Here is a 19,190-nt window from a genome sequence, read left to right on the forward strand (position 1 = left end):
TCCCAGGAATCCTCCCACTGCCCGCTTTGGTATGCCCTGACAGGAGCTCCCCTCGGTACAGACGTGCTGGCACACAGCTAGCCCCGGGGGCTGCACAAATACGCGTTCCCCCCCAGTGAGCCTACTTGCACAGGTTCTGTGCAAGGTCAGGGAGGACGAGGAGCAGGTCATTCTCGTGGCTCCTTATTGGCCCACCCAGACCTGGTTCTTGGACCTCATGCCCCTCGCGACAGCACCTCCCTGGCAAATTCCCCTGAGGAAGGACCTTCTTAATCAGGGATGGGGCACCCTCTGGCACCCACACCCATAACTCTGGAATCTCAATGTCTGGTCCCAGGATGGGATGCGGAAGATCTAACTGGTCTACTGCCCACAGTGGTTAACACGATCACTCAGGCCAGAGCTCCTTTTACAAGGCAGCTGTATTCCCTGAAGTGGCGTATCTTCGCTAAGTGGTGTTCTTCCCGTAGCGAAGACCCCCAGAGGTGCGCAGTCAGGTCAGTGCTTTCCTTCCTGCAAGAGAAGTTGGACGGGCGGCTGTCCCCCTCCTCTCTCAAGGTCTATGTAGCTGCTATAGCAGCACACCACGACACTGTTGAAGGTAAGTCTCTCGGTAAGCACGACCTGATCATCAGGTTCAAAGATCTGAAGGTGTCTCAGGCTCTCAAGATCGACCCCTAGTGTCACTACATTGACACAACATCTCATTCCCTCCATCAGGGAACGGAGGTTCCGACAGTAACCGAGATGTTCTCATCCAAGAGAGACAAAATGGAATAAATTGCTACCTCAGCAAATAGCATGTTAAACCTCAGCTGCCTCTATTAATGTCTGGCGTACTGCCTACCAACCCTTTTAAGCCCAACAGCTTTGATTAAATCTGGGCTGTTCCTGTGCTATACTTCTGTAGCTCACGCCACATGAAATTTACAGTAGATTATACAAAGATTTCCCTTAACACAATAAAACTTTTACAGCAGTTAACACAGTATATTTTTCTAGTGCTCATCCTGTTAAACTCAGTTTGACATGAGGATTAGCATATCTGATAGCATGCATGCTAACAATGGCACCTTTTCTGGCTTACTCTAAAGACAAAGATTAATCATGAGAAATTGTGTTCTTGTTTCATGGATTATTCACATATGTGATGAAATTACCTTATGCTAATCTCTTAATACTCCTTTATAGGAGTCTGCCCTTCTAATTGTTGGCTTTTTCATTAGGCATTCAGAAACAGGATTATGTGAAAACCTTGAATAGATTCAACTCATGGAACAAACAATATGGAGTGAACATGCTGCTCTAAGCGATTATAGCCATCTTGCTAACTTCTAGTAGACATGAAACGGACATTGCTAGTTCTGATCGCTAGTTCTGATTCAGTGAGTGAGTTGTAAGACTATTTCTGACCAATTTACTCAGCGTGACTCAAGAGTGATTCAAAACTATTCTTAAATGTCTCTTTGCCGTGTTAAGGCCACTGATACTTTATACGAAGTCAAAGAACGAATGAGTGATATAATTTAGAACAAAATCTATCTAAAACAAAAGGTGTTTTTGAGTTCGTTTAAGTGACTCATAACAGCTTGTCAGGGCGATCTTTCAGGAAAACTTCTTACTGGCTGATAAACACCTTACTGTCATTGGTCCATGTCATCGGTAGGTGTGACCTGGAGCTCCAATACTTTGAGGCCGACAGCTAATTCTGTTTACGTTGTTCAGTGAGTCAAGGTCAGTCAACATGAACACACCGACGTGCAGAGTTATTAGTGAGCTGGTGCAAATGTACCTACATCTGTACAATTGTTATGATCAGCTTCATTATAAATTACAATAACAGAGTAGAATTGGCACATATTATGGCCATGTCTCGCATGTTAGCGCATTAGCGTCATGAATGCACAATGTAAATATTACAAATTATACATTATCCACTGCATACTGTATATATTACTTTAAATCATCATCAAGTAGTTAAAGCACCGTCTTTTACTGATCTTGTGTGAATTATACTTATGTAATAAGGCATATATAACACATTTGACTGATAACAGATTTTAATGTCATATTAGTTAATGTTTTACATGTAGTCTTGTGCATCCTTATATTTAAATGTATCTCTATATGCCTCCCCCATCAGTCTGGCCTGTGTCTGAATGTTCACAAGCAGTATGTCGTTGCTCAGCTGTTTTGAACTTCTTTTTTACCTCTGAACGGACAATGATCAAGAGCTCCTTTGTAAGTATGCTGGGGCCTTTAGTGACAGTGTAAGTGATGTCAGTTGAAAAAGAAAGCTGTTTCGGAGGTGGAGCAACTTATTGCATTTTGATCAAAGATAACAATGAGAAACATTTGTCTTTGGAATAACACACACAGATGAATTGTACACAACACAATATATATATATATATATATATATATATATATATATATATATATATATATATACACACACACACACACACACACACACACACACACACACATACAGTACTGTGCCAAAGTTTTAGGCACATAAGATGCTTCACAATAACATTTGTCTTAAGATGGTTTTTTATATCTTCAGCTTTAGTGTGTCAATAGAAAAAATACATTTTAGACTCCCAAACATTACTTTTTCAAACAGAAAGATTAAAATAGAAGAACAGGGAGTCCTGCAACAGATGTCATGGCCCCCACAGAGCCCCCCACTGAACATCGAGTCAGTCTGGGATTACATGAAGAGACAGAAGCATTTGAGACAGCCTAAATAGATAGAAGAACTGTGGTGGATTCTCCAAGAAATTTGGAACATCCTATCTGCCAACAACCAAGAAAAACTGTGTCCATGTGTACCTAGGAGAATTAGTGCTGTTTTAAAGGAAAACGTGGCCACACCAAATATTGATTTAGCTTTTTTATGTTTACTGGACTTTGTATGATGTTAATTGATAAATGAAAACTATTTATGGCATTATTTTTGAAGACATCCTTATTATGCAAAATTTTTCACAAGTGCCTAAAACTTTTGCACAGTACTGTATGTATATATATATATATATATATATATATATATATATATATATATATATATTAGGGGTGTCAACAAATATTGTATTGTACGATATGATTCTCACTATACAATACCATATGTATCATATGATACATAAACAAACACATTATAGTGTAATTAAAACCAATCAGCACAATACTGAGAGTTGAGGAACAGTCTACTCCCACGAGAGGTGACGCTGAGCGCTCACAGGAAAACAGAGCAACACACTTACAAGTACATAGATGAGAAGATCGATGGCAAATGCCAAGTAGATTGTACTGTACAGTACAGCTTGTCGAATTTGCCAAACAGTGGTGTCATGTCCTGGTGCTACAGTACGTCATTTTATTTACACCGACATCACAGCGCTAATTGGTGGATTTGTGAGGCAAAAACAGCAGCAGTAAGTTTAACAGCCAACACTGAGCGTGACATACACATCAAGATGCACATAAGTTGAGTCCTAACTATCAAAAAACAGCTTATTCAAAAAACCAACAAATGTAAGAAACCCGCGATTACATGAGACTTATAATATCTGCTTTTGACTTTGAATCTCCTGGGATTTTCACACACAACAGTCTCTAGAATTTACTCAGAATGGTGCCAAAAACAAAAAAACATCCAGTGAGCGGCAGTTCTGCGGATGTAAACAACTTGTTGATGAGAGAGGTCAACAGAGAATGGCCAGACTGGTTCAAAATGACAAAGTCTACGGTAACTCAAATAACCGGTATATAAAATTGTGGTGAGAAGAATATCATCTCATGCGGGCTGGTGTTGTTTTGGCGGCACGAGGGTGACCTATACAATATTAGCCAGGTGGTTTTAATGTTTGGCTGATCGGTGTATCGTAAAAACAGAGGTCAGGTTCCTCTTGAGTTTTCACCACTAAATAACATTGAAAGAAGTTTTTACCTTGCTACAGTCACTTCAGCTTGTTCACCGGGTTTTCAGACAAGGCATGATTTTCTATAAAGCTGCATTGAAACTATGTGTATTGTGAAAAGTGCTATACTGCAGAGTGTAGACAAACTTATTTTCTCAGGAAAAACAAGAAAATTGTGAGTTCATATTAGTTTTTCTCATTACAATCAAACAGAATAAATGCAGTGCTGTTGTTTAAGTTACTTAGAGCTCTGCTTTTTGTTGCCAGTGTCATACACTTTTGCGGCATTTATGATTAAAAGACATTTGTGTCGTATCCTTGAATAAGCTTGAGTGTATCATATCATATTGTTTTGTATCCTATCGTGAGGCTGTGTATCCTATAGTGAAATCTGTGTATCGTTACATGACTAATATATATATATATATATATATATATATATAAGCTTGAATAAGACCAGGGACTTGTATTAAAATTAAGTATAAGATTAAGTAAAAAGGGTCTATTTTGATTTATGTTGATTTTAAGTAAATTATTTAATAAATAGATATGAAGATATGCTGTAGGAAAAGCTTTGTAATTTTATATTTGTGGTTTTCTGTCTCCTCATCATAGGTGGTGATTCAGTGGTGGGGTCTGTGGCATTGAGGATCATCATGGGCAGTTGGTGGTTGTTTACATTGATTGTGTGTTCTTCTTACACCGCCAACCTGGCTGCATTCTTAACCGTGTCACGCATGGACAACACTATACGGTAAATTACCATTTCACAAACAGTCTAGCACACAACGCACCTTATGCTACACTGTTGATCAGTATTTATTAATAGCTTTTCTGGCTTTGCATTAGCCCTCATAATTGGTGCTTCCTTATGTTCAGGAAGCTTTGCACCCGGTTTGGCCACGTGTCGGGTAATATGCAATTAAATATTGCTACAGTAGTTTAACATTACACATTTAATTTTTTTCTTCACATTTACATTAATTCATTTGGCAGATTCTTAAATCTGAAGTGACTAACAGTGCATTCAGGTTAAACATTACACACAAATGTTTTCTGCGATGATCTTGGCATTGGTTGAGGTACAGAAACTACTAATGAACCATTCACTGCATTCACTGCCAGACTTTTAACTATCGGCACAAATGCCTGTCCTCGGATTTAACTGAAATCAATGAGAACAGACTGTGGAAGAAAATTTAAGGCCTGTGTCCTGTGACTGAAGCAGATTCATTTCGAGAGGTTTCATTTTCTGAAGCAGATTCATTTCGAGAGGTTTCATTTTCTGAAGCAGATTCATTTTCTCTGAAATAGTTTGCGTAAGGAGCCGATATAATGACAGGATGAGGCTGATACACTCAAATGTTCTTGTAGTAATGTGAACTCTCACTGCAGGTTTCTAATCTAACTCTACTACATGTTGAGATCCTGAGAAACATTCGATTAGCATTCTAGAACAATTTTGAAGTCTTCCTATGAGGTTTTTGTGGTCTGTGATTACTGTTACTAGTGCTATTTCATTAATTTAATTAGGAAACCCTGATGGGAAGAGCTCATTAGCTTCTGCCATTTCCATGCAGGAATAATCCACATGATTGCATGACAACTTTCACCAATATTTTTGCAAATAAACAGTAGTGTTTGAGATAGATGGGTTTACACAGGTTGAGATTTAGTTTTGATTAGGTTTTAAATTATGTTTTGCATTTTATCCATGACTATTTCTCTCCCAATTCTACTGTGATACTGTGAATGTATTCACGGCTAAAGGGTGTTATGACGCACAGAGTATAGCAAACCTTTTTAACATTTATTCCTTAGAACTTACTAGTAATTATTTTGTTGTTACTTGATTTTATGTAATTTATCAATCCAGGATCGCTAATCAACATATGAAGAATGGTCTCCAGGTCCCTGATATGTAAACTAAGGTTAACAGTTGAGCTCTACGGGTGCTGCGCAGTGAGATACACAGTAACAAGCAAACGAGTGTTTCATGTTATCACTGTCAGTAGTGTTATTGACAAATAAGGTTGTCCGAGACGATAAAAATGAAATCTTTCAAATGTAGTTTAAAACACACATGAAAATTTCTTACAAATGATCTTTGTGTCTAATCTGGTTTCATATATTTAAAAAAAATGTAAAGTTATATATATATATATACACACCCACCCGGTCAAAAGTTTTGAAACACTTGACCGAAATGTTTCCCATGATCTTAAAAATCTTTTGATCTGAAGGTGTATGCTTAAATGTTTGAAATTAGTTTTGTAGACAAAAATATAATTGTGCCACCATATTAATTTCATTATAAAACTAAATTTAAAAAAATGAATTTGATGACTTGGACCAAATAATATAGAAAAGTAGCTAATAAGTGCCCAACATAGATGGGAACTCCTTCATACTGTTTAAAAAGCATCCCAGGGTGATACGTCAAGAAGTTGGTTGAGAAAATGTCAGGAGTACATGTCTGCAAATTCTAGGCAAAGGGTGACTGCTATGAAGATGCTAAAATAACAGTTTTGATTTATTTTGGATTTTGTTTAGTCACAACATAATTCCCATAGTTCCATTTATGTTATTCCATAGTTTTAATGACTCGTATTCTAAAATGTGAAAATTATAATAAAGAATGAGTAAGTGTTTCAACTTTTGACCGGTAGTGTATATATGTAACGTATACTCAGACTTGAGGATGATGTTTGAACCCAAGCAGGTATTTATTGACACACAAACAAAGACAGCAGGTAAGTGATGGCGTGACAGTACTGGGTTGCAGTGGTGATATTTTACGTGATGAAGACTAATGCTGATAGAGATGGTGACTTTCCTTGAGGTGGAGGGTTTGCAACAACGAAGCTTGCATTGAGGAGATGGACACTAGAGTCGCTGGACAGGAAACATTTGGAGTAGAAGAGTCGCTGGAGAGGAGAGAATTCGTTATGGTGTTTAACGCTGGAGATACTGGTAAGTGAGTCTGTACGCGAAGTTGAGACGGCTCAGCCAGCGTTGGCGCTCTGCAGTGGAAAGAAGAAAAGCATCCATCTGCATGGGCTCACTGCTAGGTTCTGGAGAGTGTAGAGGGGACCTCAGTGAAGGGAAAGGCGGGGACTGCAAGGTGGGTAATTCTTTGAGGCAGCTCTTCATCCGGTTGGCTACTCTGATGGAGAATTGAATGAAGCGCTCCAGCCCCATGGTATTGTCTTATGAGATGCAGCCACAGCTTGGGATAGAGTCCATGGCGATAACTGGTCAGTAGAGCGGACTCATTCCAGCCACTAGATGCTGCCAGAATACGGAACTTTAGAGCATAGTCATTAATAGAGGACTGACCTTGACGAAGTTTGAGAAGCTGTTCAGCAGCTGATGTGTCACCCTCAGAACTTCCAAAACACCTCCTTAAAGTGCTGAACGAAGCCATCAAGAGACTGTATTACTGGACTTTTCTTTTCCCAGAGTGAATTGGCCCATTGAAGTGCTCTTCCAGACAGCAAGGAGGTGATGTAGGCCACCTTTGACCACTCAGTGGGGAATTGATGCGGCTGCATCTCAAGGGCGAGCGAACGTTGGAGTAGGAAACCACCGCAGTCCTCCTCCGATCCTGAGAAGGGCGCTGGATTGACCACGGAGTAGACCAGTGAAGAAATTGTTTGAAGAAAGTGCTGGGAGCGGGTGAAGCCGAGGGATTAGTAGGTTGAGTGAGTGCACGCCGTAGCGTCAACCAGCTCCTGGATGGGATCCGGACCTGCTGGGTTCATGATTCTTGTCCGTCTACTCAGACTCGAGGATGATGTTTTAACCCAAGCAGGTATTTGACACACAAACAAAGACAGCAGGTAAGTGATGGCGTGACAGTACTGGGTTGCAGTGGTGATAGTTTACGTGATGAAGACTAATGCTGATAGAGATGGTGACTTTCCTTGAGGTGGAGGGTTTGCAACAACGAAGCTTGCGTTGAGGAGATGGACACTGGAGAGGAAACATTTGGAGTAGAAGAGTTGCTGGAGAGGAGAGGAATCGTTATGGTGTTTAACACTGGAGATACAGGTAAGTGAGTCTGTACACGAAGTTGAGACCAGACACAGAATGGAAGGAGAGTGAGGTTTATATAGAGGGGTTGATTGATGCAATGATTGGAGGCAGGTGTGGGTGATCAGTACTCAGGAGAGTGAGAGGGTTGAGTGAAATTGGTAGGTGGGTCAGAATATAAATAATGTAATGACTTTAAAAATGTAATGTGGTAAAACCATCAAGTAAAATACTTTCCTTGCACCTTAAATACATGTGAGAAATACATGTGAGTTTCCACAATTTATTCATTAATGAATAAAAAAAAAAAAAAAAAAACAAATCAAACACATTTTAAAAATGTAAAAAAAGAATATATTGTATACATATATTTATTTTTACAAATATCATGCATTTTTTGGTCAAGAATATCAAGACTCAGGCTTAAGTCTATATGATCTGAACAAAATTTGTCTTTTCATTAAAATGTCAAAATATGATTTTTTTTAATGTTGTTTTTTAACTTCACACAGTCTTGAGGGTCTTAAAAACCATAAAACACAGAGGAGCCATTATCAACATAGACAACAGCAAGCAACAGTTTGGTTGCACCACATGACTTCGATTTGGTGGACAAAAGTTTTTCCAAATATTAATAATATTTTAAAACAATTGTTTCATTGATTATTTATTATTCAATTATATATATATATATATATATATATATATATATATATATATATATATATATATATATATATATATAATTTATTTATTTATTTATTTTTTTTTTTTTACTTTCTCCGGACGGTTACAACACATGACACTTTTGACTTTAAGCCCCAGACAAAATATAAAAATGAGTTGAACTCAGTAACTGAAAACATGTTCATCATAGTATATTCAAGTAATTGATTTGTGTCAATAGTATTTTCTCTTTTTTTAGAATAATTGAATAGATATGGACAAAAATGAGCATCACATCATCGACCCACTATATTGTGTATTTTAGCATGTCGGAAATGCTATTTTGACCAGTCAGCATCCAGGACTTGATCAAATATGGCATTTTTCATGTGAACAGGATACCAGTAAAATTCATGGTTTGTGTGCATTTTTGCACACAAACCATGTGCAAAAATGATAAGATGACAAGTGTGTGTTTTCCAGCCTGCCTCGGTCTGTAGATGAGCATGTTATGAGGATTATTAAACTGATGCTCCTTTTAATGTACCATTTCTTTTCTTTAAATCTTGTATGGGCAGTTTGGCCTTCTAAACATTTCATGCCCAAGTAAACCTTGAGAAAAAACAAACAATAGCACCTTTAAAAAGGCGTATAGCAAAAGAAGACTTGATGGCCTCCTAATATAGATGGGATCGTACATACCTGTGTTTAAAATTAAAATTAATTTCATTGTCATTCATCGACTACTTAAGAGGGAAACAACGCCATAAAGGATTAAAGGATTATTATTAATATTAGTATTATTAGTATTAAGTTCACCCAAAAATGAAAAAAATATGTTATCATTTATTCTCACCTGTTTTTGTTTTTTTGTGTGTTTTTGTTTTTTTATTGTTGTATGGAACAGAGTAGCAACACATTTCTTTGTTGTGTTGTGCGCTGTCACATGTGTAAATGTAATCCAGTGATCAGGTGTGACCGCAGCTACTGTATTGACACAGTGTGTGTGCCTCTGTTGTTTGATAGTGTTTTCTCAACATCAGAATAATCAAACAACATCACATCGAGAGAGTGTGTGAACAGACCTGTGCTCTGCTCTCACACACAGCTTCTTCATGCTGGAGAGTTTAGATCAGGGATGGGCAACTGGCGGCCCGTGGGCCGTATGCGGCCCTCTGTATCATTGAATACGGCCCATCGGACAAGACTGAGGATTAATTGTATTTCTTTGAAAAAGGGATTATGTAGATTGCATTCAGTTTATGATGTTATTACAACTATTGACCAGAAGAGGTCGCTTGTTCTTAGCAGACCTGCTGTAGGATTCTAGCATGCAACATCTTACACTTGCTCATCATTTATAAGGTAAATTGAGCTAAATTTTACCTCAGCTTGTCAGCAACATAGTGTGCACTATTGTTAATGTTGCAGGTGGAACCCATGTCTTTTGTTTGCCTGGATATGAAATCTGTCATTAAAGATTCTAATTTGATTTGCAAATACACCATTGATCAAGTGATCAAAGAGGTGTACAGTATGAGAGATCCACTACCGGTCAAAAGTTTTGAAACATTTACTCATTCTTTATTATAATTTTTTTTCTTCACATTTTAGAATAATAGTAAAGTCATCAAAACTATGAAATAACATAAATGGAACTATTGGAATTATGTTGTGACTAAACAAAATCTCAAATAAATAATAAATGTGTTATATTTGAGCATCTTCAAAGTAGTCACCCTTTGCCTAGAATTTGCAGACATGTACTCTTGACATTTTCTCAACCAACTTCTTGAGGTATCACCCTGGGATGATTTTTAAACAGTATTGAAGGAGTTCCCATCTATGTTGGGCACTTATTGGCTGCTTTTCTTTATTATTTGGTCCAAGTCATCAATTTCAAAAACTTTTTTTTTAATTAAATTTTAGTTTTATAATGAAATAAATTAATATGGTGGCACAATTATTTTTTTGTCTACAGAACAAATTTCAAACATTTAAGCATACACCTTCAGATCAAAAGATTTTTAAGATCATGAGAAACATTTCAGTCAAGTGTTTCAAAACTTTTGACTGGTAGTGTACAGAGCTGCTCTCCTCACAGATGTAAAGGGTAAATAAAATACAAGGGTAAAAGTCATAAAAAGTTTTTACAAAATCCGTGACAGTGTGGGAATCACCAAAGACATCTAATGCAGTTTCGCTCGTGCTTGTGAAAAAAACGAAAAAGTTGTTATAAGAGGGAGAAATTTTGAAGAAATGTACGATTGAGATGCCTGACTGATTGTTGAAAAGTCTTGCGAATAGAGAGAATGTTCTCTGATGCACGGGACTCTTCGGTCCGTGTGTGTATTTTGTGGTGCTGAAATGTTTTGTATTAATGCACTGAAATATTATGTTCTTGTATCCAGTATTGTTATTGATGATAATATTTAGATTTTATCTAATACCTATAAGCTGTTTCATGAAGGTGGGGTTGAAAATATTGTCTGTTCATTTGTGTTTGTCTGCTGCAAATGTAGACAATGCAAATGAGATACTTTTTCTTGAAAATGTAAGTCTGAAGTATATTGCTTGTCAATTGAACATGAATTTGTACATGTGAACGGCATGTTTTAGTAAAAACGCAAGTTACAAAATAATTATATTCGTTTTTATAAATATTGTTAAATAAAAATGTTAATATAGGTAACTAAATCTTTAAAAGAACATTGCATTAGTTGTGCATAGATTACCCACAATAATGAGGAAATTGAGTAAAGGGGTGAACATTGTTAGAGTGCAGATTTGTAATCCGGCCCCTTGGTAGAAAGGAGAAAAAAATGTTGGCCCTTGCCCCCTTCAAAGTTGCCCATCCCTGCTTTAGATGGAAGATAAATGCTGTATATTCATCCGACTAACATACAAGATTTAGTCACGTTTGAACACTTTAGTCACACTTAAAATGCATGAACTATATTCCACTAGATAACAAATTTTTAAAGCAAGTGTCTTCTGCTAACAAATTATTTAAGAGCTTTTCTCAGATCTAACTTCAATACTCTGAACCAATTAATGAATTACTTTTAACAAGATGATCTGAAGGATATATTTAATGAATGTGTGAAATCAGTTCTCCTGAAGATCTGCTGGTGTCCCAGCAAAGGAACCTTAGGTGGAGTTCGGCACATTCACATATAGACATGTTCTACTTATATTTGACATCCACAAAGTGTCTCAATACTTTTTGTCTTTTACATTTTGAACACTGTTTCTTTTGTTTTATCTTTTCACAAACCTAGCAAAAGGACATTAGCTTAAGTTTGCATAGACACTGAAACGTACAATATTGACGTATTGACAGCATCTAAAATAGTTAATTGAATGAAAATTCTCGAATTGTTTAATCATAACTTATTCATTTTTATTTTGTTTGCCGTGGGACACAAAAGGAGTTTTTAACAAAAGCTGCTGTTTAAAAAAAAAATGCTATAAATGCACCACAAAAGCAACATAAAGCAATCATAAAAGTAATCCAAGTCTAAAGAAGCCATTTGCTCTGTGTGAGGAACAGACCCAAATTAAAGTATTTATTCAGTGATTTTCATCACCATCCACCATAGCTGCTGTAGCAGTCAAATCCCACACTCATTTTAAACATTCATAAATTGCTGCCTCAAAAAGTGTTACAACTCAGGTTTTACAGCAGTGATGTCTCCTGACCGATTGCGACATATTCTAAAAGATGTATTTGTTTGAATGAGATATGACAGCACTCTCTACCACACACAAAACTAATGTGTGCCATCAGAGATCACTTGGGACAGACTGATCTCACAGTGAAATCAGACACAGTCAGTTGACAATTCTTTAGATGAAATCAGTCTGTGCTTACAGAAATTGGAAACTCTGCCCCCAGTGGCCAATGTGGTAAGTGTTGTTGGGCATATGTACACGTGTGAGCTCCATTTTCTCCATTCTCCATTTTGAAATGTCCACAGAGCAGCGCAAAAAGCGAGTTGTTTTCAACTGTACAGGCTGTAATACAGTGAAGAGGAATGCATATTCTATAAACTGAACCCCTCAACCAGATCCCAAAACCTAAACATCAGTGGAGTAAAAATGTTATGCTAGAGGGAAACATACAACCTCTGAATCTCGCTCGTCACTGATTATACAAACGCAGTTACTTCCTGGTTTCAATGCAGGATGTGATCTTGGGTCTCGAACACTGCTGATTTGTGCTATACTCCCTAAAATAAATGGCAATTAATGTGACATTTAGTTATATAATGCAGTGACATTCAGACATTTTAAGTGTGTCTTAAGTGTCAAATCCTGTTTGGGGCAGCTGTATTTGCATACTGAATTGCGATTTGTCTTTTCTTGCATCTGTTTATCCATCTACACTGCAGAGACATTGTCACGTTTTGCATTGATTATCATTCACAGCCAATAGAAAACAAGATGTCATGAATCATGACTCAAAGTCAACTTTCAACTTTTAAAACAGGATGCTACCTTGCAAGTACTGGTAATTCCTCTAGGAAATGGAAATCTAGTTTGCTTTTTCATTGCTCTTTCTGCCAAAAAATTCAAAACATGTGCAACATTGCCCAGGAAACCCAATCTAGCCCTCTCGGCCTTTGCAGTTTAATCTGCATTAATGCAGAGTTTGTCTCATTGAGTGCCTGTGCTTTTACTCTATGGGAGTCATCTGCCTCAATAGTGTTGTTCCCTCCAATTGTTCTCATGTCTTATTGATGGAGATGCTGGTTTCATGGGCCTCCAGGCTTTCTAGTGATATGTCTTTCGTGATCTGATGAAATGGAGATTGGCCTGCGGCATTAAGATTCAGAGCACTTACATGACAGAGAGAGAGAGAGAAGTTTTCCATGAGTAGCTCTAAATGCATTCAGTCTTAATGCTCTTTCACCACAACTTTATCATAATTGGGAAATCTATTCCACAGTATCGCTATTCTAAACCACAACAAAAATAACTGGTTGCAGTTATCAATGAGACATGTGAGGCATTATACAGTAAAGCATGCCATTATACAAACACTAGGAAACGCATTCTCACAAAATAAATAGACTAATTTTACCATTCATAAGTGTTTCTTTAACTGTATGCACTTTTAGCACTGTGTAAATCTAGAAAACAAATACACACTATATTTTTTTATTTGTCTACTAACAATGTCCAACACAGCCTGTACATGCATCACAGTAATTTTTGTCATGAAAATTCTCAGCACAGTGTCAATTCCAGCACATCTCAAATTCTGTATTGTGTTTAATAGAATACTGAGCTGGAAATGGCACCAGTGACATTTTTTAAATTTCTGGAATAAAATGACAGACTCCTTTGTCTTGCTAAGCCATAGCTAACATAATTTCTTAGCTAACAGTTTAAGTAACCTAAATACAAACAATTCAATCATATTTTCCCATTTTTTCATAATTCGGCAATATTACAGCTTGATTGGAAAAGTACGGGCAATAAAAATCTTCTGTTCATAAGTTTTATTTCCATTGATTTTTCATTGTTTTGTCTCATATTTAATCTCAAGCATGCTTTTCACTCACAATTTTGTCCACTGGGTTAACAAGTACACTAACTTCTGAACAAACTTTATTAGTGTCACGGTACGTGGTGCTGAGAGAAGGATAGACCCAAAATGCAGAAAGGTGCTTTTATTTAAATAAACAAATAAAATCTGAAATACAAATCAAAACTCTCACGAGGGAGAAGAATAAACATCCTGGTTACTTTTGTAACCTCCGTTCCCTGATGGAGGGAACGAGATGTTGTGTCGATGTAGTGACACTAGGGGGTCACTCTTGGGAGCCCCAAACACCTCTGCTTTTTTGAAAAAAGGGCAATGAGAATTGGCGAGTGGAATTTGTATGCCACTCCCCCAGACATACGGGTATAAAAGGAGCTGGTATGCAACCACTCATTCAGGTTTTGTGACGGTCCGGGTCAACCATCGCGACGGGTTGGAAAGCGCGAGCCATGCGCCCAAACTCTGGGTGAGGGGGACCAAGGGAATGATCACGTCGGACGTACTGGACGAGTCCACTCTCCAATGATGGGCTTGATAACTCATCGTCTTCCCGAGCTCCGAACGAGAAGTCAAACTCGCACTGAGACGAGCCGGCGGTCTCGTGCGAGAACCCGATCGTGGCAAGCGAGTGTGCTTGGGAATGGGAGGTCCATGGGGGGATACCCGGCGGAGGTGGTCCCATTGAGGTCCCCAAATTGCCCACAGTGCTAACCGATGCAGCCTCAAAGCCGTAGGTAGAAGGACCGGTGCGGGGAGCTGCTGGGGTGGTTTGCTTTCGTAAGAAACATTGCCATGGTCATGTTCTCACAATGAGGACATGACTCATCCACGAACAATGTCTCTGTGTGGGCAGTGCCCAGGCACATAAGACAGTGATCATGGCTGTCAGAAGTGGAGAGATAACGACCGCAACCAGGAATAACACACAAATGGAAAGGCATCTTTAAAAACACGTTCCGTGTGTGTGCCACTCTTTCCGTGAATGAAAATATACTCTTTTAGAATGTACTCTCTTATTTTTGCACTGCCAAAGCACCCAGGGGTGTTCTCTGCACTCCACGGGTGCAGAGTGAGAGAAGTCCCTGAAATGCGCCGTAAATCCAGCAGTTTTGAGGTGCGTCTTTGGAGGGAATTGAATTCAGTGCACTGAATACAACCGCTCAGCTCCGAAGAGAAAATCTGAATGAGTGATTGCATACCAGCTCCTTTTATACCCGTATGTCTGTGGGAGTGGCATGCAAATTCCACTCGCCAATTCTCATTGGCCTTTTTTCAACAGAAACTAGACCAACTGAAACAGCAATAGGGAACAGACCAGAACACACTGACAGAGTTGCAACACAGCAAAACAACCCACTTAATACAGAACAAAGGAGAGTATATAGGAGCTGGTAATTGGAGGCAGGTGCCACTGGTGACAAGCTGGGTGGAGAATCAATCAGTCGTCCTGGCAACAGAGCTGACGTGTTCCACATGGCACCTGCAAAACACAAGAGGGAGAGAGAGGGAAACACAGACACACACACCAACACATGACAAGACAGACAGCAGGGACTGTCCAGCCCAGACTGTGACAATTATGGGCAAAATGTAAACAATATATACAGTACTGTGCAAAAAGTTTTAGGCACTTGTGAAAAATGTTGCATAGTGAGGATGTCTTCAAATATAATGACATAAATAGTTTTAATTTATCAATTTACATCATACAAAGTCCAGTAAACAAAGTATTTTATTTAAGGATAGTGATCATATGAAGCCATTTATTTTCACTTAGTTGTTTGGCTCCTTTTTAAATCATAATTATAACAGAAATCACTCAAATGGCCCTGATCAAAAGTTTACATACCCATGAATGTTTGGCCTTGTTACAGACACACAAGGTGACACACACAGGTTTAAATGGCAATTAAAGGTTAATTTCCCACACCCGTGGCTTTTTTAATTGCAATTAGTGTCTGTGTATAAATAGTCAATGAGTTTGTTAGCTCTCACGTGGATGCACTGAACAGGCGAGATACTGAGCCATGGGGAGCAGAAAAGAACTGTCAAAAGACCAGCGTAACAAGGTAATGGAACTTTATAAAGATGGAAAAGGATATAAAAAGATATCCAAAGCCTTGAAAATGCCAGTCAGTACTGTTCAATCACTTATTAAGAAGTGGAAAATTCGGGGATCTCTTGATATCAAGCCAAGGTCAGGTAGACCAAGAAATATTTCAGCCATAACTGCCAGAAGAATTGTGCGGAATACAACGAAAAACCCACAGGTAACCTCAGGAGAAATACAGGCTGCTCTGGAAAAAGATGGTGTGGTTGTTTCAAGGAGCACAATATGACAATACTTGAACAAAAATGAGCTGCATGGTCGAGTTGCCAGAAAGAAGCCTTTACTGCGCCAATGCCACAAAAAAGCCTGGTTACAATATGCCCGACAACACCTTGACCCACCTCACAGCTTCTGGCACACTGTAATTTGGAGTGACGAGACCAAAATAGAGCTTTATGGTCTTTAGAATACAGTTACATTAAAAAATTATTCTGATTACTGAAGAGATTACTTTGCATTTTATTGTCATTTGTTTCATTTAATATTTAGTCCTTTCAGATGGAAAACATTTATATAAATAATGCGATCCATAGTGCATTTGAACAGCAGTGAAACACTTTCTTATGATGTGTTACATTCATACACGCAGACAGAGAAGTAAGTTTGAAGTAAGTTTGGAGCATAAGAAACAGAAATAAACCTTGTGTAAATTGTCAGCTTTACGCTAAGCTAAAATGCTATTTCTAGCCATTTTACATGCACATGTTACCAGGCACGATCATATTTTTTTATCAAGAAAATTCACGTTGGATCATAATTTATTTTCTTTATAGTAAGACCTTTGATATTAGGGAAAAAATCATGTTATTGATAATAATTTTTGTATTGTTTTCCTGTAAGAATATCTAAAAATCCTTAAAACAAGATCAATTTGATTTATCTTGTTTTAGAAACAACACTGCATAAGATATTTAGGTTTGTCAGAGAATGTATTTTTAACATGTGTATTTTGTCTTACTGTACTGGCAGAGTTTATATAGTCAAAACAAGTGAAAAAGTCTACCAGTGCTGAAGAAGTAATCCAATGTATTTAGAATACATTACTGACCTTGAGTAATCTAATGGGATACGTTACAAATGACATTTAACAGCATGTATTCTGTAATCTGTAGTGGAATACATTTCAAAAGTAACCCTCCCAACTTTGCATGTAACAAAATCATTGTGTTATCTAACAAAAGCGTATCAGTGTGCACATGGCCTGTAATGATCGGGGATCTTTAGCAGCTTGTTTCTTTTGTTGGGATTCTTTAGAAGGATCTGCAGAGTTGAAGGTGCTACACACAGCTAAGAATATCACAACATTTATCAAACTTTCAACACAATTATTCTCTTTTTTATTTCAAATTAGTAGCATCTACCCATGGCTGTATCCAGCTATGTGGTCACCGAGGTCCGGACCTCAGTAAACTTTTCATATTAAAAAATAAAATTGGAAGCTAAACTCAGCAAAAAAGAAACGTCCCTTTTTCAGGACACTGTATTTTAAAGATAATTTTGTAAAAATCCAAATAACTTTACAGATCTTTATTGTAAAGGGTTTAAACAATGTTTTCCATGCTTGTTCAATGAACCATAAACAATTAATGAACATGCACCTATGGAACGGTCATTAAGACACTAACAGCTTACAGACGGTAGGCAATTAAGGTCACATTTATAAAAACTTAGGACACAAAAGAGACCTTTCTACTGACTCTGAAAAACACCAAAAGAAAGATGCCCAGGGTCCCTGCTCATCTGCGTGAACATGCCTTAGGCATGCTGCATGGAGGCAATGAGGACTGCAAATGTGGCCAGGGCAATAAATTGCAATGTCTGTACTGTGAGATTCCTAAGACAGTGCTACAGAGAGAGAGGAAGGACAGCTGATCGTCCTCGCAGTGGCAGACCATGCGTAACAACACCTGCACGGGATCAGTACATCCGAATATATCACACCTGCGGAACAGGTACAGGATGGCAACAACAACTGCCCAAGTTACACCAGGAATGCACAATCCCTCCATCAGTGCTCAGATTGTCCACAATAGGCTGAGAGAGGCTGGACTGAGGGCTTGAAGGCCTGTTGTAAGGCAGGTCCTTACCAGACATCATCGGCAAAAATGTCGCCTATGGGCACAAACCCACCTTCGCTGAACCAGACAGGACTGGCAAAAAGTGCTCTTCACTGACGAGTCGCGGTTTTGTCTCACCAGGGGTGATGGTCGGACTCGCGTTTATCGTCGAAGGAATGAGCGTTACACCGAGGCCTGTACTCTGGAGTGGGATCGATTTGGATGTGGAGGGTCCGTCATGGTCTGGGGTGGTTTGTCACAGCATCATCGGACTTAGCTTGTTGTCATTGCAGGCAGTCTCAATGCTGTGCGTTACAGGGAAGACATCCTCCTCCCTCATGTGGTACCCTTGCTGCAGGCTCATTCTGACATGACCCTCCAGCATGACAATGCCACCAGCCATACTGCTCGTTCTGTGCGTGATTTCCTGCAAGACAGGAATGTCAGAGTTCTGCCATGGACAGCGAAGAGCCCGAATCTCAATCCCATTGAGCACGTCTGGAACCTGTTGGATCAGAGGGAGAGGACTAGGGCCATTCCCCCCAGGAATATCCGGGAACTTGCAAGTGCCTTGGTGGAAGAGTGGGGTAACATCTCACAGCTAGAACTGGAAAATCTGGTGCAGTCCATGAGGAGGAGATGCACTGCAGTACTTAATGCATCTGGTGGCCACACCAGATACTGACTGTTACCCCCTTTGTTCAGGCACACATTATTCCATTTTCTTTTAGTCACATGTCTGTGAAACCTGTTCAGTTTATGTCTTAGTTGTTGAATCTTTTTTATGTTCATACAGATATTTACACATGTTAAGTTTGCTGAAAATAAAAGCAGTTGAAAGTGAG

General features: G+C 38.5%; 1 protein-coding gene across 1 annotated transcript in view; it reads left to right on the forward strand.

Moving 5' to 3' along the window:
* The window catches only part of LOC127427159 (glutamate receptor ionotropic, delta-1-like), a 764,896-nt gene that overhangs the window by 646,777 nt on the left and 98,929 nt on the right, over nt 1-19,190 (forward strand). The window contains exon 12 of the mRNA XM_051674595.1: nt 4,542-4,680. Within this exon, the coding sequence (XP_051530555.1) occupies nt 4,542-4,680 (139 nt within the window). The remainder of the gene's footprint in view (nt 1-4,541; nt 4,681-19,190) is intronic.

This window comes from Myxocyprinus asiaticus, chromosome 36 (genome assembly GCF_019703515.2).
Source record: "Myxocyprinus asiaticus isolate MX2 ecotype Aquarium Trade chromosome 36, UBuf_Myxa_2, whole genome shotgun sequence".
Lineage (NCBI taxonomy): Eukaryota > Metazoa > Chordata > Actinopteri > Cypriniformes > Catostomidae > Myxocyprinus > Myxocyprinus asiaticus.